The sequence below is a fragment of the Lepidochelys kempii genome, chromosome 8 (genome assembly GCF_965140285.1).
Source record: "Lepidochelys kempii isolate rLepKem1 chromosome 8, rLepKem1.hap1, whole genome shotgun sequence".
NCBI lineage: Eukaryota > Metazoa > Chordata > Testudines > Cheloniidae > Lepidochelys > Lepidochelys kempii.
Genome location: NC_136387.1, coordinates 37,373,099 through 37,395,697, shown reverse-complemented (window position 1 = coordinate 37,395,697; position 22,599 = coordinate 37,373,099). Strand labels below are relative to the sequence as shown.

The 22,599-nt window shown below is 49.5% G+C and overlaps 2 protein-coding genes across 2 annotated transcripts; one reads left to right on the top strand and one right to left on the bottom strand.

Annotated features, from left to right (window-relative positions):
* Window positions 1-2,320: 2,320 nt before the first annotated feature.
* On the bottom strand, window positions 2,321-17,136 carry IK (IK cytokine). The gene is made up of 20 exons (XM_073356075.2): window positions 17,031-17,136; window positions 15,978-16,044; window positions 15,354-15,446; window positions 14,833-14,892; window positions 12,420-12,587; window positions 12,221-12,335; window positions 11,258-11,328; window positions 11,102-11,148; window positions 10,627-10,790; window positions 10,352-10,460; window positions 9,461-9,500; window positions 8,674-8,917; window positions 7,782-7,800; window positions 6,976-7,053; window positions 6,468-6,549; window positions 6,081-6,138; window positions 5,222-5,310; window positions 3,631-3,739; window positions 3,179-3,213; window positions 2,321-2,688 (listed from the first exon to the last, which is right to left on the bottom strand). The coding sequence occupies exons 1-20, from the start codon at window positions 17,044-17,046 to the stop codon at window positions 2,661-2,663; spliced, it is 1,692 nt and encodes a 563-aa protein (XP_073212176.1). The 5' UTR covers window positions 17,047-17,136; the 3' UTR covers window positions 2,321-2,660.
* Window positions 17,137-17,280: 144 nt separating this feature from the next.
* On the top strand, window positions 17,281-22,405 carry NDUFA2 (NADH:ubiquinone oxidoreductase subunit A2). Its single transcript, XM_073356080.1, has 3 exons — window positions 17,281-17,423; window positions 19,644-19,750; window positions 22,195-22,405. Exons 1-3 carry the CDS (start codon window positions 17,317-17,319, stop codon window positions 22,284-22,286), a joined length of 306 nt encoding a protein of 101 aa, XP_073212181.1. The 5' UTR covers window positions 17,281-17,316; the 3' UTR covers window positions 22,287-22,405.
* The last annotated feature ends 194 nt before the right edge of the window (window positions 22,406-22,599 follow it).

Below are 22,599 nucleotides of genomic sequence, written 5' to 3'. Positions count from 1 at the left end.
GCCCCACTGTTGCCATCCACAAGTGATCACACATCAGGAGTCAAGCCCTAGAAATCACAACATTACCTTAAAAATCATGAGTTACTAAAAATCATATTGGATTCTTTTTTCTCTTCTCTTTATTGACTCTTTGGGGGTCTAATTTTCATGCTCTTTCATCATCTTGAGGGCTAAAAGAAAGCTGAGAGTCATATGATCACTTGACTCCAGGAGCTGGGGCTCAAAAACAACAACAAATACAACCAGACTCAATGAAATCTTAAGAAGTTGCATCAGTGGGTTCCCCTAGGACATTGGGCAAATCACTGAATGTTGAAATTTGGGAGACAAATTTTTGTGCCTTGATATCTCAGTGCTTCAGTTCTATTGCTTCCAGGTTCCAATGCTTCCCAGACTGACTCTCATCTACCAGCTCCTTCACCTTGTCAGATTCCAGAAACTCTGGGGGATGAATTCCTGGGGCACTCTCTGGCCTTGTACCCGTGTAAAAAGCCTTGGATGACCAGTGGGACACAGGAACTCTAGATTCCCTTCTTAGCATTAACATTTCTTGACACATCAGTACTCTAGTTACGGCAGATGAGACTCTAGCGCTATCCCAGAAGATGGACAAGCTTCACTCTCCCCCCTTTAGCTTAATGAGCTTTTGAAAGGCTGAGATATTCTTTTGTAGTAGATTTAGAAACAGAACCCAGGTTTGTAGTAAGAAAGAAGCAAGTCTTAGCCATATTGCTACACAGGCCCTCTGAAGGCATGTGCCCAATCTGTGTGCGTGGTTGGGCAGTTTGTCTCTAAAACAGGCCTGATCCCACATACCCATTTTTACAGGGCACTGGGAGCCACAAATGAATTTCCTCTCATTAAATGAGGCAAGTGGGGCTGGAATGGTTGGCTCTGCCTTTCAGACAGTGTTCTGCTACCCTACAGGCCTGAGTTCTGGCCCAGATTCCCAGGTGATGCTAGGCAAGTCACTGAAAGCGGAAGCTTTGGAGACAGGCTAGTTTTTGCCACATGTGCTCTGTGCTTCAGTTCCCCTCCTAGTGCTCCTAGACCAGCACTTTTTCACTCACTCAGTTCTGACATCCCAGCCTGTCTGGGGCTTCAGGTCCCATGGATGCATCTGGCCATTTGTATGGGAGGGTGGGGACCTGGCAGTGGGTGCAACTTTTCCCCACCAGAGAAGAATGAAGACGGATGCTTAATGAGGGGCACCAAGGAAGGGCCTTTGCCAAAGACCAAACTCACAGTGACTGGAGCCCAAACCCTTTTCAACCCTAGGAAAGGGGGGGAGAGAAGAAAGTCAGTAGACCAAGCCCCCACAATCCAGGTACAGCCCAGGACCCAAACTCCCCTCAGCCCCTCCTCTGCCTCCTGGTAGGAAGATTTAGGGTGGCTTGCACTGACTCAGGACTGGCCTGAGATTAAAGAAAACACTGGAGAGGGATGGGAAACAGATGAATCAACTGAGGACTTGAAGACTTGGGTGCAGCCTGATCTCCTCTGGGCACAAACCATGGGGTAAGGTGGCCCTACGCTCACAGAGCCTCTCCCTCAATGGAAGATTCAACCATTTTCAAGGGTGCAAAAGTCTGCTAAGGGCACAGCTAGAGGAAATGGGGAGCAGGAGAGCACATGAATCCAACGGCACTAACACACCCAAATGGGATCTAGGGCATGGCACTAAGAGCTCCATAATTTAGTCTTCATTTGGATCTACACCTTGCTAGTGACAACTAACAGCTCACCAGCCCAGTGTGCAGTGACTTCTGTGAAAATAGTACCCGAAGGCTGAGAAACACCCCAGGGAAAGGTTCTAGACCCCATTTTTGGTGGGAGTAGCTCGTGTTCTCTCTCTCTCTTCTAGGGGGTCCCTGAACTTTTGGGACCCCTCTCTTCCCTGCCAAGAAGCTCAGCTGCTTTTTGTGACCCAGTAAGGGCAGCATTTCCCCTCCTCCCATTGAACACAGAGGGCACCGGCATTTTCTCTGTCCTAGTGGTGGACACCATGAAAAAGGTTCAACTGTCTGCTCAGAATGTAGCTGTCGGCCATCAGTGCCCCAGCCAGGCTGAGATTAAATACAGCCACCTCTGCATTGACTCTTTGGACACCATAGCGAAAGCAGCATTTGCCTTGAGAGCCAGCCCCCAGCAGACGATAAGCCCCTCCAAACCTACGCTGTCTCTTTCTGTTTGAAAGGGGTGATGCACAGTGATTGTCCACAGGAGAGAGAAAAGGGAAGCAGAAACCTTTCAAATATCCCACAGGCAGCGCCCCACATCCTATCCATTCCAGCTACAACCCAACAGGCCAAGCCCAAGGTGAAACACACAAATTAGCGCAATTTTATTGCGTCGACAAGGATTACAAATCACATGATGCAGCAACGCAGACTCTGGAAGAAGGGGCACAGTCTGGATGCACAGCCACCAGTAGTCCAGGGGCCCCAGGCTCCTCCAGACAGAGGAGAGCTCTCCCCAAAACTGCACACGTACCTCCCCTAGACCCCAAGCCCTGTTTTTTCCTGAGAGCAGAGAGCAAAGCACCTTTGTGTCAGAGCCTGCAACAGGAATCAGAGCTCAGAATTTTAATAGAAACAAAGTGTCCATAAATCAAAGCCCCAAGGGCTCCAAGGACGAGAGTCAGGAACTTGGCTGGGACGTCAGTACTTCGGTCTCTTCACCTCCACCCTGAAACCAGAGAAACATTAGGCCAGCTGTCAGTGCGGGCCTGGGGCTCTAATCTGAGGCTTCCCCTCAACCTGTTTCTTTATGGAGAATGAACAGTACCCATGTGCTCCCATAAGGTGCACCAGTCTGGGTGAGCACCCCTCCCCCGCTGCCCAAGTTGAAGCACCTACTTCCATGGCATGCATCCTGCTTTAGAAAGCAGGCCAGCACTACTGAAGAGACACTGTGTCTTGCTTGGTTATCAAAAGCAAATACAAGCTGGAGGACCAGAGCTTGCAATGCAGGGAATAGCAAAATGTAGATAGCTGGCTCTCTGTTCGGTAGTCTCTCAGAGATGAAGACTGTGGGCATTGTAGAGCCTCAGCCCCTCCTTCATCCAGTGATCGTACATCATGAGAGAAAGGGGACAAAGGCTGGCTAGGTCCCACTGCGGGCGCTGCAGCACTCTCTAGCAGCAAAGTCAAATTAATGAAGAGGAGATTCCACTCACCCGTCAGCCTCCAACTTCTTCCTTTTCTCAATGATCTGCAGAGAAAGCACAAAGACCATGTTGTGAGGAGAGCAACAAAAGCTGCCCAGAGATCCTGGGGCAGGGGGCTCTCCCTACCCACAGTGAAAGGTGAAGGCTCCATAGCGGAGGGAGCTGGTTTTGCAGGTTTTTTGGCCTGGTAAGGGTGGAGCGGCAGTTAAGGCTTCCGAGCTGCAAGATCCGCTCAGGGACAATTCTGTTCAACCAAACCAATTTGTAATGGTGGGAAGAGGGAATGGGTAAGGCCATAGAAATGAGGTCAGATACCCACTCCTGGACATCTGACAACACCGGAGACAGGTCAACCAACCCCAGAATCCAAAGGATCCTTCCTCTGGGTGCTAACTGTTCAAGTCCTAGACAAACAGCACCCCCAGCAGGGAAACAGTTTTGTCCTTCCCCCAGACACTCACTGCACTGATCTTCTTCCACTGCCGGTCCAGCTCGGCCTTGTCATTGGTCTCCTTGAAACGGCGTGTTTTACGGCCCTCTGACATCTTGATTCCGTACTGGAAAGCTGCTCTGGGGTGAAGAGCAGAACAGAGGGGAGGTTAGGTGTGGAGGACAACTGGGCAGGTGGCTGCAGACCAGCCAGGCTGCCTGTATTATTGGGCCAGATTAGGGTTTCATCTCCACTGGGCCAGGTAGGAATCTCCTGAGGGTTACTGCCAAGGGACCTGTGACGGTGCCCCCCATAAGGCTTTAGGGAAATATGCTTTTATATACGACATAACTGGAATATGTTTTATGCTACATATGCCCTGTAACATATCTATATAAAGGTTATGATCTACTGAATCTATTAATCCTATTTGTATGCATGTATCATTTTTGTATTCAAAGTTATGAATTTTGGCTGTGTACTGGCTTGATTTTTAAGTAACCTTTGTAAAGCGTTTGGTCAGTTTCTTGAGAAAGGAATGTGCGAATTAGGTGCACAGTCAAGAAACACTTAGCGAACAATGGATCTTGGAATGTTCCAATCCACATAAGAAGTCTACCTAAGGACGTTCAAGGAAGCATGTGAACCATGGCTGCCACCTATAATTTCTGAGTCGTGCATGGACAGGTGACTTCCTCATGTGACTCCAAAACTCCATCTTTAAGATGGACTTTGGATAGGAGAGAAGAGGGGGTCTCCACCCACATGGAAAAGTCTATTTAAACCCCTAGGAGACCCCTCCATTTTGTCTTCAGCTTGCTCAAGAGATAGCCTCTCCACCCCCAAGGATACCTGAAAGAAACTGGAACAAAGGGTAGTAACTACAGGCAGTGTGAGTGCTTGCTGGACCCAGACTAGAAGGAGCCTAGTCTGTAAAAGAAGCTTACTGGAACATCTCTGAGGGTGAGATTTTATCTGTATTCAGCTTCTTACTGTATTAGCATAGATTGGTGGGTTTTATTTTGTTTTGGTTGATCATTCATTTTGTTTTGTCTGTTACTACTTGGAACACTTAAATCCTACTTTCTGTATTTAATAAAATGACTTTTTACTTATTAATTAACACAGAGTATGTATTAATACGGTGGAGGGGGGGAAACAGCTGTGCATCTCTCTCTATCAGTGTTATAGAGGGCGAACAATTTATGAGTTTACCCTGTATAAGCTTTATACAGGGTAAAACGGAATTATTTGGGATTTGGACCCCACTGGGAGTTGGCCATCTGAGTGTTAAAGACAGGCACACTTCTTAAATTGCTTTCAGTTAAGTCTGCAGCTTTGGGGCATGTGGTTCAGACCCTGGGTCTGTGTTGGAGCAGATTGGCGTGTCTGGGTCAGCAAGACAGGGTGCTGGAGTCCTAAGCTGGCAGGGAAAGCAGTGGTAGAAGTAGTCTTGGCACATCAGTTGGCAGCCCCAGGGGGTTTCTGTGATTCAACCCGTCACAGGACCATCCTCCCCAAGGGACCTAGGCAGCAGCTGTGCCCCATCACCCACTCTGCACTCTCCACCCTAGTGGGGTCCCTTCCCCCCTACCCAACTTCTGGGAGAGCACCAGACTTACTTGGGCAGAGCCTCTTTGTTGTTCATGTACTCGCTGTACTCCTCCTGCGTGTCAAAGTCCCAGCGGCCCAGGGGCCCCTTCTTGTTACCCTGCAGCAGGAGAGAGGGGCTTAGGTGCTCATCAGAGGAAGCTGGCTGATGCTCCCCATGCAGACCACAGGCCCGGAGAAGATGAACAGGCTTACGGATCTTTTTCCAAACCAAGTCAGGCTCAAGCAGGGAGCAGTCTGATCTCCCCTGCCGGCTGGGACGCAGAGTTCTGGGAGCTCCTGGATACCGTCTCTGAGAAGGTCATAACTCCACATGGGAGACACTTTCATGAGCCTGCCCAGAACTAGATAGAGCTGGTACGAGATATCAGTCACTGCACCCATGGGGTTTTCCCTCTCCCAGCTCCAGCACTCAGAGGCAGCAGAAAGGCAAGTCTTTAGATGGATTCTCTAATTTATCTTTGCTTGCTGGCTAGCTCCTGCTCACCCACCTCCTTTGGAACAGGAGGTCCTGAAGGCAGACCGGATGCAAGGGACTGGCTCCAGTCTTTGCCAGTGAGCAAAGCTAAGAGGAGTGATGGGCCAAGGAGCCAAGCAGCCACAATCCAACTAGAATCCCTCCCCAGGTCATTCATTGAGCACCAGATGGCAGGTAATTTTCACCCCCATCTCTCCCATAGCAAATAGGTCAGAAAGATCCAGCTGCAGGGCAGAGAGAACAAGCACTTTCATCTGAGAAACTCAAAGTTATATTGTGAAGCCAGGAGTCCGTGTCCAGACCCACCCTGCACAGATTCTGTCCCGTGGCTCCTTTGAGCCTCTGTTTTACACCAGCCTCATAAGCTGGCTTTAAAAGTGTGCTGGGAATACCTGATCCATTTTGCTGTAGTCCACCTCTTCATCACTGTCCACAGCCATGTCGTCCATGCTGAAAGGGGACGGGGAGAGTCAGCTGGGGCACCGGCTGAGACATTGCAGCACACACAGTTCAACCAAAGGTACTCAAGTACTCTCTGTTCTGGCAATGCAGGACTCTATGGACATCTGACTTTAACTCTAGCTGGGCAGCTCCCTGGTCCAGATGACAGCATCTGCTCCCTCCAGCAAGCTGAGTGCTCACAGCCAGCTTGCAGGGCGCTCTCCAAGCAGGACCAGGCAAGTACCTGTCTGGGCTCCTGAGCTCTGACCAAAACCCCCAGCTGCCTGGAAAGCAGCTGCACAGTGACCCCCAGCCCCCAGTGAGCAGAGAGCCCTTACGTGGCAGGGTAGCACTCAGCGTAGCTGTTCGACATCCCAAAGAAATCGCCCAACTGCTTCTTATCTTCAGGCTTCTTTAATGTGTCACGTGTTAAAGAAAATGCAGCAAGGAGACAGTGTCTGACTGAAGCAGGAAGGGGCCTCAGGAACTGGCTGCACTGATGGAGCCAGTGTGGGGAATATGCAGGACAAGACACAGACTGGGTGGGCAATGGAGGGGGCTGAGATGCTCAGCGGAGCCCCTTCTCTGATGGGATGCACCAGGCGATGGCTTGTGGTTTGGACCCAACGTTCCACAAAGGAATGTTCAGGTGGCTTTTCCCACCCAGCCCTCCTCTCCCAACAGCCAAGTGTGTGTGTGAGAGAGAGCCCCTGCGGAAGGAGGGACATGCCAAGGGGAGAGGAGCCCTCCCGCAGCACAGATGCCCAGACACACCAGCAGGCTGCCAGCGAGAGAAGCCCGGAGTCCTGGCGCCAGGCTGGTTGATGTGCGAGCATAAAGGATATGATTCTGCTCCTTCCCAGCCAGCTGCTCCAGCGAACTTCTCATTGATGGATTTAATCAGCTCCTTGGCTGAGCCTGGCCCTGGAGGCAAGAGAAAAGCTGTTAAGACTCCACTCTAACCAGGACACCGAGCTGGGGTACAGCTCCCCGTCTGCAGCATACACAGGGCTGGCTGGAGACCTCTCACATGAGAGCAAGACATAACCCCCACACAGTCACCATGATCAAAGCAGCTTCTTAACAGCATCTAGGAGAGGCACTGCCCCCTTCTGGTAGCTAATGGAATAAAGTGCATGACCCAAGGATCCTCTACCAGGGACAGGGCCTGGGGACTAATGGGGACGAGGAGATTCACAAAAGGAGGAAATAAACCCGACCCAGAGTAAACAGCCTGTAGGGTAAAGGTCACTCCAGGCAGGGCCCATTGAGTCCCTGGCCTTCCTGCTGAGACCTGCTGACTAGTACCAGCGGGATGGGGCCCCTGTTCAACCAGGGGCTAAACTGAGACCCACCTGGCCAGCCTTGCCCCAGTGGGAATTAATTTCAGGCACCGGCAGCCCTGAATGAATGCACACCAGTGCCCTAGGATGAATGGCTCTTTATCCCATTTCCAATCCCCCGGAGCCAGATGGGCCCCTACTATTTTATAGCAACATTAGAGGCTTCAGGAGCTAAAGCAGAACCCTATCGACCTGGACTGGCAGTGCCAAGAACTCTGCTCGCCATGCAGCCAGTAGGGTAAGGAGGTCTCTGCTGCAGGCTGGAATTCAGTCCCATCTGCCTCATGCCACATAAACACAGCAACTCACCTTTGTCAATATCCAGGGGCTGAAAAGGGAAAGAAAGAAGAGAATGTTACTATGGTGGGCCAGAAAACAACTGAAAATGACAGTGTTCCTGAACCCCGGCTCTAAGAGCCCAATCCTTCCCTCAAGCGGCACAAGGAATGAAGGACTGAGCCTTCAGTGTGTGAGAGTAAAAAGCTCCTTTCAGTCCTGCTTTCCAAGGCAATTGCGGGAGGACAGAGGTTGCCCAGCCTTCCCACCAACCAGCTGATCAGCAAGACTCTGCCCACATCAGAGATCACTCTGGAGACATCTGAGGATGATCACACACCAAAAGGCAAAAAGCTGCAGGTGCAGCAGCAGTAACATCCCTCTCCAACTAGCACTCCAATTCCACTATGAGCTTGTAGGGCAGTAGATGACCCAGCCACATTCCTGCCCCAAAGAGCAGGCAACCTCCTCCTAGGTGCAGGGGCAATTCAAAGCTGCAGGGTCTGATTCTGAACTCAGATCCACTGGAGCTGACCAGAGTGCAGTCAGTATGGATTTCCCACAGCACATCACAGGTCAGAATCCAGCCCACACACTTACTATAACTCTGAAAGCGCCTTACTACTGACCTGGAGCTAACACCCCCCACCCCTCCCTCAGGAAGTCTCCATCACAGAATAGATTCTGGACAAGACACTGGGTCTGTTCCTGCTCGGCATGGGGAGATGGGGAGCAGGATACCCAGGGTTCCCTCTTCTCCTGGGAGGGTGTATTCTTATTGCAGCATGGGGAGCCAGCAGAAGATGTAGGTGTTGCTATGACTCTCCTATGCCGTATCCCCACTTTGGAACAGAGAGGCGCAGTATGAAATGCTCTCTGCTCCGTGATAACCCCAGCCCATTTGAGGGGACCTTCTTTAACTCACCTCATCATCAGCTTTGGGTTTCTCAAAGTAGCTATGTCTCTTCTTCTCCTCCTCCCGTTCCCGCTCTCTCTCTCGATCCCGTTCCCGCTCTCTCTCTCTCTCTCGCTCCCTCTCCCGGTCTCGCTCCCTCTCCCGGTCTCGCTCCCTCTCCCGGTCTCGCTCCCTCTCCCGGTACCGGTCTCGCTCCTTCTCCCGTGGCACCTTCACCGCGGATGGCACGTAGTCACCAATATCTTCAAAGATACTGCAGGTGAAATGGATGATACAGTTACCACTGGTGTCGTGGCAAAGACCAACAGATCAGCCCCTCGAAGCTGGAGGCTAACCAGTAACAAGCAGCATGAATCCAGAGAAGACTACAGCATCTGTGAAGTCCCAGCCAGCTGCATCCCTGTGCTCATCTAGCACACATTTCTCTCCACTGAAAACAAGAGTCTTCTGCTCTGCAGCTCCTGCTATCTGCACTGGCCTCCCTCTGTGCCCCAGGGAGGTGCAGATGCTCCAGCCATTTCAAGTTTCAACCAAAAACATCTCCTCTCCCTTGTCTGGACCTCTTCATCTCTCTCTCCCCCTGCTTATAAGGAATTGGGGGGGAATTGCCATTCTAAAGCTCAGTGTAAAGAAGTAATGGGCCAAACAGAGCCCCTAAGCGCCCCCGAATTCCCCAAATGAACCCAACAGCTACCCTCAGAAGCACCAGCCAACTTCCTGATTCCCAAATCTCTTAGTGTGAGCAATCAAGAGAAAGACCAGAGGACAGTCCCTCATCCCCGAGGAGGTTACTTACTTCATATCAGCCTCAGGGGGTTTCTTCTCATCCAGCTTTCCTGCAGGCAGAAGGCAGCAGTCAGTGCAGTCAGCATACTTCTGTCCTGCTTTCTCTGCGTCCCCCGCCCTGCCCAACCAACTGAAGTGCACACAAGAGGGGCTTGTGCAATCACCACAGAGCTTCTGAGCAGGGCTCCAAGATGCTCCCAGAGCCTCCCACACTAGCCTCCAGCAGGCCCCCGGCTATATATACAGCCCTTTGCAGGCACAGCTGCCTCCAGACAGCTTTCCCTCCCACTCCTGCATGGCTGGATTGGATAACCAGCTCCCCTTCAGCCCGAAAGGAGATGAAACTGAGAAAGACACAGTGCAACCCCCAGGTAGAGCCTGCACTTTTAGAGTAACCAGCAATTCCCCATATCTCCACAAGAGAGCCTGCCTTAGGGATTCCCCCCGCACACAGCCTCAGGAGCCACAGGAACGCTGCCCCCCCGATTCTGTCCCCTGTGGCCTGCCAGTTTCCATCACTTCTTTCCTTAGAACACTGCCCCCCCAAATCCATCGCCCCCATGGGCCACAGGAGTCCCACCCCGATTCCATTCCACAAGGCGATGGAAATCCAGCCCTGCTAGGATACACACAGCTCCCTTCACTCCTTTGTAGTTTCACTGAGATCAAGCCCCAGTTTGTGGCTGACCACAGCCCAGCCAGTAACTTTTCTAGCTACGACGTTGCATCCCACCAGAGAAGGGGCTCCGCTGACTATCTCAGCCCCCTCCATTGCCCATTCTAGTCTGTGCCTTGCCCTGCATATTCCCCACACTGGCTCCATCTGTACAGCCAGTTCCTATGGCCCCTTCCTGCTTCTGTCAGACACTGTCTCCTTGAAGTTTCCTCCCTTCAGGGCTACCTTTGTCCTTCTTTTTGAGCTTCTTGTTGCGGGTCCCTTGCCTCAGGTAGGAGAGGATCTGAGTCAGCTTGCTGATGACAATGTCATTTGTGGTCAGTGTGGTCTGTGCCTGGAAGAGAAAGCGCAGAGAGAAGGAATGATTCTCCAGAAAGAGAAGCCCTGAGAATTGCAGCCCCTCCATGAGGCAGGACTCAGAGCAGCCATGCTCCTGCTGAGCTAGAGCCAGTGCTGTCAGACAGTGCAGTAAGGGAACTAGGAGTGGCCTGGGCAGTTACCTCCATGGTGGGGCAGTCAGCTTTGCTCCGGATCAGGGTGGTTGGGATATCTGTGTCTGCGTACTCGTCATCCAGATCCACTACGTAGGCCATCCGCCCCGGCAGGTACAACTCGTTCCGCTCATATGCTTTAGTCTTGAACAGTATGCGGTAGATGTTCCGACCTGGGGAAGAGAGGGAAGCATAAAACCAAGTGGCTCAGGAGAAGAGGAAACCCAAATACCCAAACTCCTATTGCAAGAGCTAAACTATCCCTGCTGCTCAGAGGCTCCAGAATCTCACTCACAGCCTCTCTCCTGAGAGCCCCAACCGATGTGCCAGCCCCTCACCAATCCACTGAGTCCTCCACAACTCCCCAACCAATTTGCTAAGCTTCCTCTCCATCCAACCCAGGGCATGATCCTCAGCCATGCACCAAGCCCCTTCCTATTCTCTGCACAACCAGCGTAACACACCCAAGTGGCCACATTCATACCCAAGCGAGTCTTGAATTCTATTTTATTTTCAGGATCTTCATCTTTTCTGAAAAGAAAATGAAGTATTAAAAGAATGGCCATTTCCATTCCTGCTCCAGCCCCTGCAGAGCTGTCTGCACTGAGCTCAGAGGAGGGCTCAGTCTTTCAACACTCACTTGGTTTCCTTCTGGGGTTTCTCCATCAGCTCCTCCTCTTCCTTCTCTTTGCTGGCAATTTCAGCACGCACCTGATCAGAATGACAAGGCAGACGAAAAGGGAAAACGCTGTCAAAATGCTACCCTGCTACAGCTGCTCATTGTAATCAGAAGAGAGGCATCCAGCCCTTTCCCCTGGGCTCCAACACCTTCAGTGGACCAGCCAGTGCTCCCCCAGCATCACACAGGGCAACTCCAACCAAGAAACAGGTTGAACGGGTACACAGTAGCACCTGACCATTCTATTTCCCTGTGTGCTCCACTCGCTAGACTGGAGCAAGGGATTGCAAGAGACGTGGGTTCTAGTCCCAGTTCAGCCACTGCCATTATGTAGACTTGAGTAATTTGAGACTTGGTTTCCCCATGTAAACTGGGGATAATATTTGTTTACTGCACTGAGGGGTGGAGGCAGGGCCGTACCTAGGGGGGTGTGGGACATTAGAAACTCAGCACCTATCTGCCAGGGGGTGCTCCCCACCCTCCTGGCTCCACCAAGGCCCTGCCCCCGCTCCACCCCTTCTCCAAGGCCCCGCCCCCACCCCTTCCTGCCCAGTTCTGCCTCCTCTCCGGAGCACGCTGTCTCTCAGTCCTCTCCCCCAGCATCTCATGATGCCGTGAAACAGCTGATCCGCTGTAGGCGCTAAGAGCATCGGGGAGGCACTGATTGGCGGGGCCCAACGACGGGCAAGAGGTGCTGGGGGCAGAGGGAGGTTTGGTAGGAGGGCTCTTCCTCTCCCCGCACCCGCCTGCCCCTCACCTCCCCATTCGCCTCCCCTCCCCCTCAAAGCGTGGACCATGGGGCATTTGCCCCAATTTGCCATACCCAAGGGACGGCTCTGGGTGGAAGTCAATGGCTTAGCTCGCTGACAAGTACACTGCTACTCAGAAGGAAAACCCTACTGATGTATTATCATCTGCACACACCTTCTGCAGCAGTGCAAAATCCAGACCCTTCACCAAGTGAGTGTGCTCCATGTCACCACCCAAGAACTTGGATTCCTGGATCAGCTGTCGCCTCTTCTCAGCTGCTGACTTATCCCTGCATAATGAGAAGGGAGCATGTTACACAAGCTCTGCTCTGGGCTGGAGCTCCCTCACAATGCCTGGACTCAGGCTAACTTACGCTTCTGCAGTGGGTCCCACTGCCCTGTAGTTGGCAGTCGTGCTAATCAGCTCTGTTTCCTCGTAGTCTTTGTTGACACCGTCTCTTCTCTCCTTGGCTCGATCCCTGTATTTCTCAGCCAGCTCCCTCTCTCGTTCAATCTCCTGCTGCCGCAGCTTTGCATAATAGCTGGAGGCAGAGAAAGGGAGAAGCGTTTGAGCTAATCCATTGTGTTTAAAAAATACTGACCAGGCGACATCACCAATCTGTTCCCATTCCCAGAACACTGTACTGTGTGGGCCACTGCCTCCACTCCACCTCCGCTTCAATTCTCAGCCACGCTTTTAGCTGCTTTGCCACAGCTAGCCCAACTCCCTTCTCCATGGTCCCTAAAGTCCCAACTCTCCAGACTCCAGCATGTAGAAAATACTGCTGCCATCCTTCAGCCACGTAGCCCCATCCTCAGACACTTCCAGTGGCTCCCCATTCATTTGAAGATGCTTGATTTTAAAACCCTTAATGGACTTGCTGCAGACTCTCCTAGACCTTGTCTCACTCTACTGCCCTTCTCATTCCTTCTACTCATCTGGCACTGGCCTCATCTGTCCCCTTCCAGAATCTCTTCACTGTAGGTGCAATAGTTTTCTCCTCAGCAGCAACACTTGTCCAGGACAGTCTTCCTGTAATTCTCAGCTCCAACCAGTCCTCACATCTCAGTGGAAGACAAAACAACTTTTGTTCCTCACTTACCACTCTTCATATTTTTACCTCTACAGCATTTGGGGACACAGTTTGTATGGAAAATGGTTAACAAAATAACATTGTAATAGCAAGATATTGCTGAGGAACAGAGTAGCTTTGTAGCCAGACAGCCAGCGCCCCCCCGCAGACCAGCATTGCTGGAAACACAGGAGGAAGCTGGAACAGGGCACTTAACATATATTCCAGCACAGCCTTTGAAGCTGTGAAAAGCACAGGTGTGCTGCTACAATGTGCCTCTGGGAGCAGATACAACGATTAAGCTCACAGCAGGCAGAGGCCCTGTGACAGACATGGCTCTTAGCCCCTACTAAATAGCATGATGCACACACACCAACATCCTAGGTGGGAAAATATTTACCCTGATAAAAGAAATGTCCAGTAGTCGACACTTATTGTTTCTCTCCCTTGCAAGTGTAAACTACTCTTGCGAAAGCTGGCGTCACCCAGACAGACCAGCCTCAATTTGGCATAAGAAAGGAGAAAGAGAATAAAGGAGTACAGAGGTATAAGTAGGGGACCTACAGCACCATGATTTTTGAGTGCTTTTCACTATCTATCTGCTGGTCAGATAAGTGACAGCCTCCCAAGGCTTCTGCAGCTAAGAGGGTCCCTAAGCCTTGTCCCTTATTCGTCTTTCCGCGGAATTGAGTGACCGATCCTGGCTTGGCACCGCTGGAATCGAGAGATGCAAGGAGGGTAAGAAGCACCCACACCTGATCTCCTATCTTTAGTGTACACATATTTTGAAATAGAGCTCTATACTTTGTTTTCTTTCTTTGGGATTGTGGCTTCAGTTTTGTAACTTGTTTGTGTGTGTAACATCTCTACATTTAAATAAGTAGGCACTAGCAATTTTGTAACCACATGATTAGAATCTAGCTTAATAAATTTTGGTAACCATTTGTGCATAAGCCTGACTTGTTTTCTCTGGTTTACTGTAAAGCAGCCAACACAATTAAAGAACCTCAGCCGTTTTGGCTCTAAAGCCTGGCCATTAGGTGAGAGTACTAAGAGCCTAGCATTGAGTTGTGCCGCCTCCACGGGGCAAACGCTTGGGGCACCTGTCAGTCAATCCTGGCTGCCCGCTGCCAAGGAGCTCTGAGCTCTAGCAGTTAAAGTCATGGGTGGTTAGGACCTTGGAGCATCCGTCAGCCTAGCCCGGGCTGCTCGCCGCGAAGGGACAGTGCGTTCTAGCGGTTAAAGTCACGGATGGTATAAACGGGCATAGCTGGCACCTCACCAAACATCCTTGGCCGTCGGCTAACAAGCTTTAAAAGTGAAAAACCCACTCTGCACACAAACGGTGTAAATGCACCATAATGAGTTCAATACTTGAAGGAAAATCCTGAATGGGGCGAATACCCCTATATTGTCCTAACTCACCCCCACAGAGAGCAGCCATGTCAGGTGCTCTCACCTAACATCTTCCTAGGGGCAAGCTAAGCAATTTGTGGCACCATCCTACTGCTCCCCTGGTGCAATCACTTTGGTGGCTGTGAAAAGTGACAACCTCCCTATCAGAGTGCTTCTAACATCATTTGGTTCCTTTGTCATCAGTCCAGAACCCACTGATATTCCAGGCCACTTAGGGTCCCTTTCTGCATTCTAAAGAAAGGGCAGCAGCTGGCTGACAGGTGAAGGTGGCTTTTGCTACAGCACATTCCCCATTTACCTTTTCTTCTTCCTCCTGCGAGCAGCTGGATCTTCATCTTCATTGTACTCCCGGGGCATCCTGGAGAGAACAGAAAAACCACAGTCATCACAAATGGCAGATACCCACAGAACAGGAGGTACTAAAGGCGGCAGTTACACATGGACTTGGGCTTGAAAGGTCTAACACTTAGATGTCCAAAGCTAGATATATTTGGAGCAGGGTAGTTAGATTTCTGCCCAATAGAACACCTAACTCAGTTGTACCAACAGGGAGGGAGAAAGCAAAAGGGTTCAACATGAGAACCAAAGACAAACCTTGGGGTTCCCATGCTTGTTTTAATAAGTCTATTGCATCCACACTCTCTTCATGCCGTTTCTGATATTACGGGTTTCCCCATCCCCAATGCATATACAACATACAGAGCAAGTTAGTCAGTACTGGAGTGCAGGGAAGAAAGAGTAAGATATATATTAGCTGCTTGAGACTAATGAGTTCACGTTCAGTCAAAGAGCAGTGAAGGATTAATGAAATCTACTTACTCATGATGGCGAGATTTGGACGGGGGTGCGGATGTCGGCGCAGCCCGCGGGGTCATAAGAAGCTTTCGGAAGTCTTCATTGGTCAGCTTGGATCTAGGAGAAGGAAGAATCATGTTTCATTGTAACCACGATAACAAGACCATCACACACTCCTGCTGAGAGCAGTTTTGTCTTTATTTTTCCCTGCATGTGCTTGGCCACATTGTGACATTGCAGCCTGCACTGGATTGCCCATATTCACCTGAGTTTCACAATGTTCAAACTGGAAATAAGATGCACATTTTTAAACAGTGAGGATAATTTACCAAGGGGGCAAATCGGAGGAGGGGACTAGCCAGGGGTTGAGTTGGAGTTTTAAATCAAGATTAGATGTCTTTCTAAAAGATATGCCCTAGTTCAGCTACATGTGATTGGGCTTGGAGAAATCTATTATCTGCATTATGCAGCACATCACACTAGATGAGCATAATGGTCCCTTTCTGGCCTTGAAATCTATTAACTGGTGCTAAGAGTTTGACTGCATCACAGAAACAGTACCCAAATCCTTCTTCCCCACAGTACACCATATTGTGCCCACTACCTTTCTATTTGAAGGAAACAGAGAGCAAAAGCTTTTATACTCACTGACTGAAGGAGTGGGAATCATCCACCTCATGGCCATCTGGGGCCAGAGGGTTGGAGAACGGTTCACCTTGGAGAAGGAAAAAGAGAGCTGGTTAGAGCCTATCAATCAGTACGCTGTGCTGCCAAGCCCAAACCTATACCAGCCCCTGCATCTCAGATGGTTACATTAGAGAATTCAGAACTACAAAAGGAGCATCCCTCATTGATAAATAGCATCATTTCTCAGAAGATAATGGAGAGAAATTATGTTAAACAACAAAGCCCCAAAGAACCAGTGAAGGAGTAAAATTCTTGGGTTACGGGGGAAATACCCAGGATATTGACTTTTACCCAGCACCTAAAAGAACACCAGAGCAAAGCCAGCCTTATTTTGGAGTGAAGATTCTGTGATCCTCCAGCTAGCCCCAACAGGAAATAAATGCAGGAGAAGCATTTGCCATTGTCTATCGTCTCCTTAACTGTAAGAGTATGTCTATAATAAAGCTGCTACAGCAGCACTATATGGCGCTGCAGCTGTGCCGCTGTAGGGCAGACACTTCCTACACGGACGAAAGGGGTATCTCCGTTGACATAGTTATTCCATCTCTCCAAGAGGTGGTAACTAGGTCAAAGGATGACCCCTTCCATCGCTCTAGCTGTGTCTACACCAGGGGTCAGATCGGTTGTGCTCAGGATGCAAAATTTTTCACAGCCCTAAGCACCACAGATAGGTCGATCCCATTTCTAAACCTAATGTTTAATCCTAGGGAGTACCTCATCGCTGGGCCCTGCGAGCACTATGGAAAGGGGGAAGAGCTGTTTCAGTGCCTACCCATTGCAACCCCCTGTAGCATCCGGACGTCGACCCCCCCAAAACAACACACACACACGATCCCCGCAGCTGGCTCCAACAGGCGGCTCCAGCACGGCCGGCAGCTAGTTTTGAACAGCCTCTGGGTGACTGCCCTGCTGGGGCAGGGAGGGGACTCTGCACACCCCGCAGACGGGCGGGGGCCGCCTCAAGTTGGGAGTCTGACAATTGCCCCGCCCCCGGCTCTCGGGCCCAACACTCACTGTCTCGCTCCGGCATCTTCCCCGCACGACCGACGCCACCAGAGAACCAACCAACACCCTCTACTTCCCACAATACCCCGCGCGCGATCTGCGCACAATGCCTCGCGCAGAGAGCGAAACGGAGCGGAACTGAAACCCCACCCCCAGCCTGCCCGCACAAGCGCCTGCGGATTGGCCGATGTGGTTCGAAGCGTGTTTCGATTGGCTGAGTCCCGTATCATGTTTCGGGGGTTCCCCTTCCTATCGGTTATGGGATTGGCTGGGAAGGGGGCAGCACACTGGGAAGATGGCGGCGGCCGCGGCTGTGCGGAGCGTCGGCAGCGGCCTGGGCCGGAGACTCAAGGAGCTTCGGATCCACCTGTGTCAGCGCTCGCCAGGCAGCCGGGGCACCAGGTGCGGGGCACCTCGGGAGGGCTGGGCTGGGGGACCGGGGCGGGGCGAGATCCCTGGACAGGCAGCAGCCCCTGCCTCCCGATGGGGCACTGGGGATCTCCTAGTTACCGTCACCAACGTCCTCGCGTCGGTATAGCGTGAAAAACGGCTCCCGGACTTAATCTGCTACTGAGAGTGTACTGAGCATGCTCAGTAACATCTGCTGAAGCCATTGCCCCACATCCTGCCCTTACTTGGCATCAGATTTTCCAGAGTGCTTTTTACAGGAGCAAAGGGGGCAAATCGGAAGAGGGGAGTTGCCAGGGGTTGAGCGGGGGGTGGAAATCGACTGGTCAGAGGGGTTCAAGCAGTTGAAGGCAGGGTTAGGATAGGGGCTGAAAGGTAAAATGGGGGAGGTGCCGGGGTTAAGCCCAAGGATGAGGTGCTGCCAGAGGGCAAAACCCTGGCAGGGGCAGAGGGGGTAACAGTTACTGGACTGAGACAACAGTGTTCCCAAAAATAGGGGGTGGGGGCAGAGGGCCTTTTTCATTTCCCCTCTCACAGGACAGTACATCTCAGTATGGGCTTCCCAGTACTGAGTTCTTAAAGGCATAGGCATCCCAATGCCTAGTCACCGCAGCTCCTCTCTGTCTGATGTAATCTACTGAGGTGCTGCAGGAGACTTGATTCAGTGAAATATTTTACATACACCCCCTCAGAAACAAGAATCCCTTATCAGTGTATCTGACTGCATAAAGTCTCATAGCAGTTCACAAATTTGCTCTGTCTGCTGCTGGGATTCCCTGAATTACTCTAAGCACTTCATCATTTACCTTTGTTAATTTGCAGATGCAGGTCATTGTGCTATTTTAATTTATATTTTAATAATACTCATTGAAAATATGTCTAGTAAGTACTTGCTAGTAGTTTTTAGCAATGACATCTGTGTTTCAATCTTCCTGGACACTCAGTAACAGACTAAAAGTGGCCATTCTTCAACAAAAAACTTCAAAAACAGACTTCAGTGAGAAACTGCAGAGCTGGGATTAATTTGCAAACTTGACCATCAAATCAGGCCTGAATAAATACTGGGAGTGGCGGGGTCATTACAAAAAGTAATTTTCCCTCTTTTGATATTCACCCCTTCTTGTCAACTGTTGGGAATGGGCCACATCCACACTGATTGAATCAGCCTTGTTAGCACTCCTCGTGACCCCCCACTTGGTAAGGCAACTCCCATCTTTTCATGTGCTGTATAATTATAACTGCCTATTGTATTTTTCAGTCCATGCATCTGATGAGGTGGGTTATAGCCCACAAAAGTTTATGCCCAAATAAATTTGTTAGTCTCTAAGGTACCACAAGGACTCATTGTTTTTGCTGATACAGACTAACACAGCTATCACTCTGAAACCTGTGTTTCTAGTATTGCACTTGCTATGTTTTGCTAGCACAGTAAATGAAGCTGCAAAATAAATTATGTTTAAATGACCTCACTCAATTAAGAGGTAATTAATACATATGTACACCAGGCAGGGTCTTTTGGAAGCCAAAGACTTTATGCTTCCATCCCACACCATTGTCAAATTTTAGCAAATTAGGACAAGTCAGTAAGTAAGAACAACCTTACTTATCAGTACCTGCAACTGGTTAGAATTTGCTATCCCTGTTTCAGTAGCAGATTCTCAGAGAGCAGTTTAATATCAGTAACTACTACTGGTAGCAAATTAAGACAGATTGCAGTTTTTCACATTACACGGGCAGGGAGCAGGACCCCAGCGTGCCCGGTGCTGCACGGCTCCCTCAAAGAAATGGTCCCTGCCCCACGGATCTTACAGTCATAAACCAAGAGACACCGGGCAGATCCAGACAGGCAGGGAGACAATGAGCAACCACACGTCCGGTGAGATGTCTGGAGCCACCCTGCAAACCAGGACTGGGGGGGTGGGTTCTGCCTAGGGTGACCATATTTCCCAAAGGGAAAATGGGACCCTGCATTTGGCTAGCCTGAGGGCTTCCCCCTCCCTGAAATTGGTGTACAGACAAGATGTTCATTATTGTACCCTTCCATAGAGTGTGGTCCTCTCTACTGCCTGCTTCCAGCGGCTATGGATGCTTTGGAAGGGCCAGGTGCATATAACACTTCTGAGATCCCAGTAGATAAAACTACTTATTCTCTTTAGTTTGACATAATTGTACTTGGAAGTGCCATAGAGCTTTAATTAGCTCTGTTTTTGACAGAGACTTCATTGAACAGCACTACGTGACTCTGAAGAAGGCAAACCCGGACTTCCCCATCCTGATCCGGGAGTGCTCTGATGTGCAGCCTAGGCTCTGGGCTCGATATGGTGAGTTGGGAAGGAGCCCTAGTCAATGTCATTAGGTCCAAATTTGACAAACACTGGGGTCTCTATCAAAATAGAAATTCATCAATAAACTGCTTGCAATCCAGAAAAGAGCAATGCAAATTACACATCAAGGAGGAGTTGCCATATGTGGAGAGATGAGGTTAGGACCTGCTTGGTTTGGGAAAGAGGAAAGCAAAGAGGCACTGTACAAACTAAAGGGGGAAAAACTGCCTAATGGAAGTCTGATGCATTAAGTCGTTAGGAAGTTCAGAAATCAGGGTACTTGCAGCGGTGCCCTGCCCTATCAGTTCAACTGCTTAAACAGTGATTCTGAATGGTGTGTGTATGTATGTGTCTATGCATATGCATAGTGGGGCTAAGTGAACTTTGTGGTGTGAATCTTTAAAGGGATAGTCAATTTGAAAATTACAAGTACACCTAAAAACTTTGTACCTACTGTTGTTACCCCATCTAAAATTCCTGTAACAAAGCTGGATATTTTTTGCTAGGTTTCTGTTTTTTGTTTTTTTTTTTCCAGTTTTACTTGTTTGTGTAAATGTTTTCATTGTTTCCCTAGTCTATAGTAATTATCCCTAGCTAGACAGACCCTTATAAATACCAAGCGAACAGGAAAAACTTTCCACTTCTTAAAGGAATGTTTTTAAAAAGCATTCAGGACATACTGTCTGAACAGGGCTCTATCAGAAAGTAAGTTTAAAAAAAAATGAGTAAATAAAATAAAATTGGGTGACCCTGTTAACACTAGAATGCCCTGTCTCATGCAGAAGTGTCTCTGTGAAGCTTTCAATGTAATGGTAGCCTTTGAAATGAACAGATTTTTCCTTTTTAAAAAAAAAAGTGTTTAAAATGTGCTGCACACTCACAATAGACAGACTTCTCCCCATGTAGCTAAACTGGAAGAGTGGTCTGTTGCTTTAAATGTACAGAGTTGTTACACAGACACACACGTGCTTGACTGCAGGCTGAATGCTTGCAACAGAAAGTTCTTGCCTTGAGCTCACACTATGGGCAGAAACCTGAACTCTGAAACCCAGTGAAGGGCGGGGGGAAGAGTCTCCAAGCCCAGTCTCAGCCTGAGTGAGAACTTCCTCGCTGCTATTTTTAGCCCTGTGGTGCAAACTTGAATCAGATGAGCTAGGCTTTGAGACTAGCTGCCACAGGGTTTTGGGTTTTGCTCTGTAGATGTCCCTTTTGTAGCTACACTATAGTTGCAAAAAGTTAGTGAGGCTCACAACTACAGCTCTTGAACCAAAGTGGAAATCTCATATGGCGCAAACCATTTATAGCACTTTCAAGCTTAAACTGACCCATTGAGGATTAGCCATGAACTCTGGTTGGAGTTTTAAAAAAAAATTTTATGGTGGAATCAGAAGCATAAAGAAGGCCAGTTAATTACATAGACTTAATCTCTTACTAAACCATGAGAATGGGGGGATTCTGAAGACTACCACAGGAAATGCTGCTTTTCTGACTTGCGATATTTAGTTAGCATGCAGAACGCTGTTATAATGGAAGCTCCGTGAGAACTGAGAAGGAGAGCTGTAGTGCCAAGTGGCAGTCAGTGCAGTAACCAATCTTTTCAAACAGCTTTTCCCCAAGCCTTAGTCAGGACTCTGAGATGAACAGGCTGCAGCTAAAAATGAAAACACAAGTCTGCTCTGCCTTCAATACAAGTGTCCCTCACAACTTGGGGTAGTAGGCTGTCTCTTCCTTGCTCCTGCTGGGGGCTAGCCAGTGAAACAGTCTGTCTGCGTAACAAATTCATGGGGGTGGGGCTGACTTACAAGGAAAGTGGGCTAAACATGCAAAATTCAGATGAGCAAAAACTAGAAGGGAGGGAAAAAATCTGCAAATGTTTTGAAGTGTGTGAACACGGAGGAAGAGGAGGGTTATAATTAAGAAACAGAAAGGGGAACACTTAAGCTGAGTTCAGGAAAGGCTCTTTACACAGAGGTTATGGGATACGTGGAAAGCCCTGTGCTATAGAACACTCGGGTTGGGTATCTGACCGATCTAAAAATAACTGGTCAAATATTTTAGAGCACTAATTTGTTAGAACAGTAACAAAAAAAGAGTAAGACTATGGTCTGCAATAGGCTTTGCCTTAGCCACTTATGCCTTACTACAAAAACCAATGTACTTAACTGAGTTATTTTAACTCAGATAAATGCAAAACACAATGAAATGAAGTTTAAAAAAATGAGGGAATGGCTCCATCATGCAGTCACAAAAGTCAGTCATCACCTACATCAGGTACTCCTGTTGGAATATTTGACCATGGTCAAATATTAGGGGGTCAATTGACCAGCTTGTTAAAACCTACACTTAGGAGACAGGCCAAGGCACCTATATCCAGCATGGCCTCTCCTGGGGGAAGGGGAGAAGGTGCCTCTTCTACTCTCTCTCTCTCTCTCTCCCTCTAGAGTTCGGCAGAGAGAGTTGCGTGCCACTGAATAATCTCAATGTGGATCAAGTGGCCAAGGCCCTGGAAAATGTTGTTCACAGCAAAACATGAAGACAAAGAGAACTGAACCTGCATGTGCTGGAGCCCTTGGCTGAATGGGTTTAATGGAGAAGCTGTATATCTGTAATTGTAACTTATTAATCACATATAAAAGCATGTCTGACAAAGTGCTCTGAGAGTCTGTTCTGGAAGAGATGTTAAGCTGGGAGGTAGCTCCTTATCCTCCCACTCAGGGTGGGGGGCACTGAAGAGGGAGCAAATCCACTGAGGTACACCCACCTCTTGTCCAGGACATAGCCACTTCCCTTCTACTCAGTCTACCTAAGTAGTCATGTGAGCAGCTTGCTGTGCTGGAGGGAAGGTG

What these genes read in the sequence shown, in the direction of transcription:
- NDUFA2 (XM_073356080.1), top strand. Translation starts at nt 17,317, where the DNA reads ATGGCGGCGGCCGCGGCTGTGCGGAGCGTCGGCAGCGGCCTGGGCCGG. An exon ending in CCAGGCAGCCGGGGCACCAG is followed by an intron (nt 17,424 to 19,643) that starts GTGCGGGGCACC and finishes TGTTTTTGACAG; the next exon opens with AGACTTCATTGAACAGCACT. An exon ending in TAGGCTCTGGGCTCGATATG is followed by an intron (nt 19,751 to 22,194) that starts GTGAGTTGGGAA and finishes CTCTCCCTCTAG; the next exon opens with AGTTCGGCAGAGAGAGTTGC.
- IK (XM_073356075.2), bottom strand. An exon ending in AGAATTCAAGACTCGCTTGG is followed by an intron (nt 10,791 to 11,101) that starts GTATGAATGTGG and finishes TCTCTTCCCCAG; the next exon opens with GTCGGAACATCTACCGCATA. An exon ending in AGTGGAAGAAGATCAGTGCA is followed by an intron (nt 3,214 to 3,630) that starts GTGAGTGTCTGG and finishes CTTTCTCTGCAG; the next exon opens with ATCATTGAGAAAAGGAAGAA.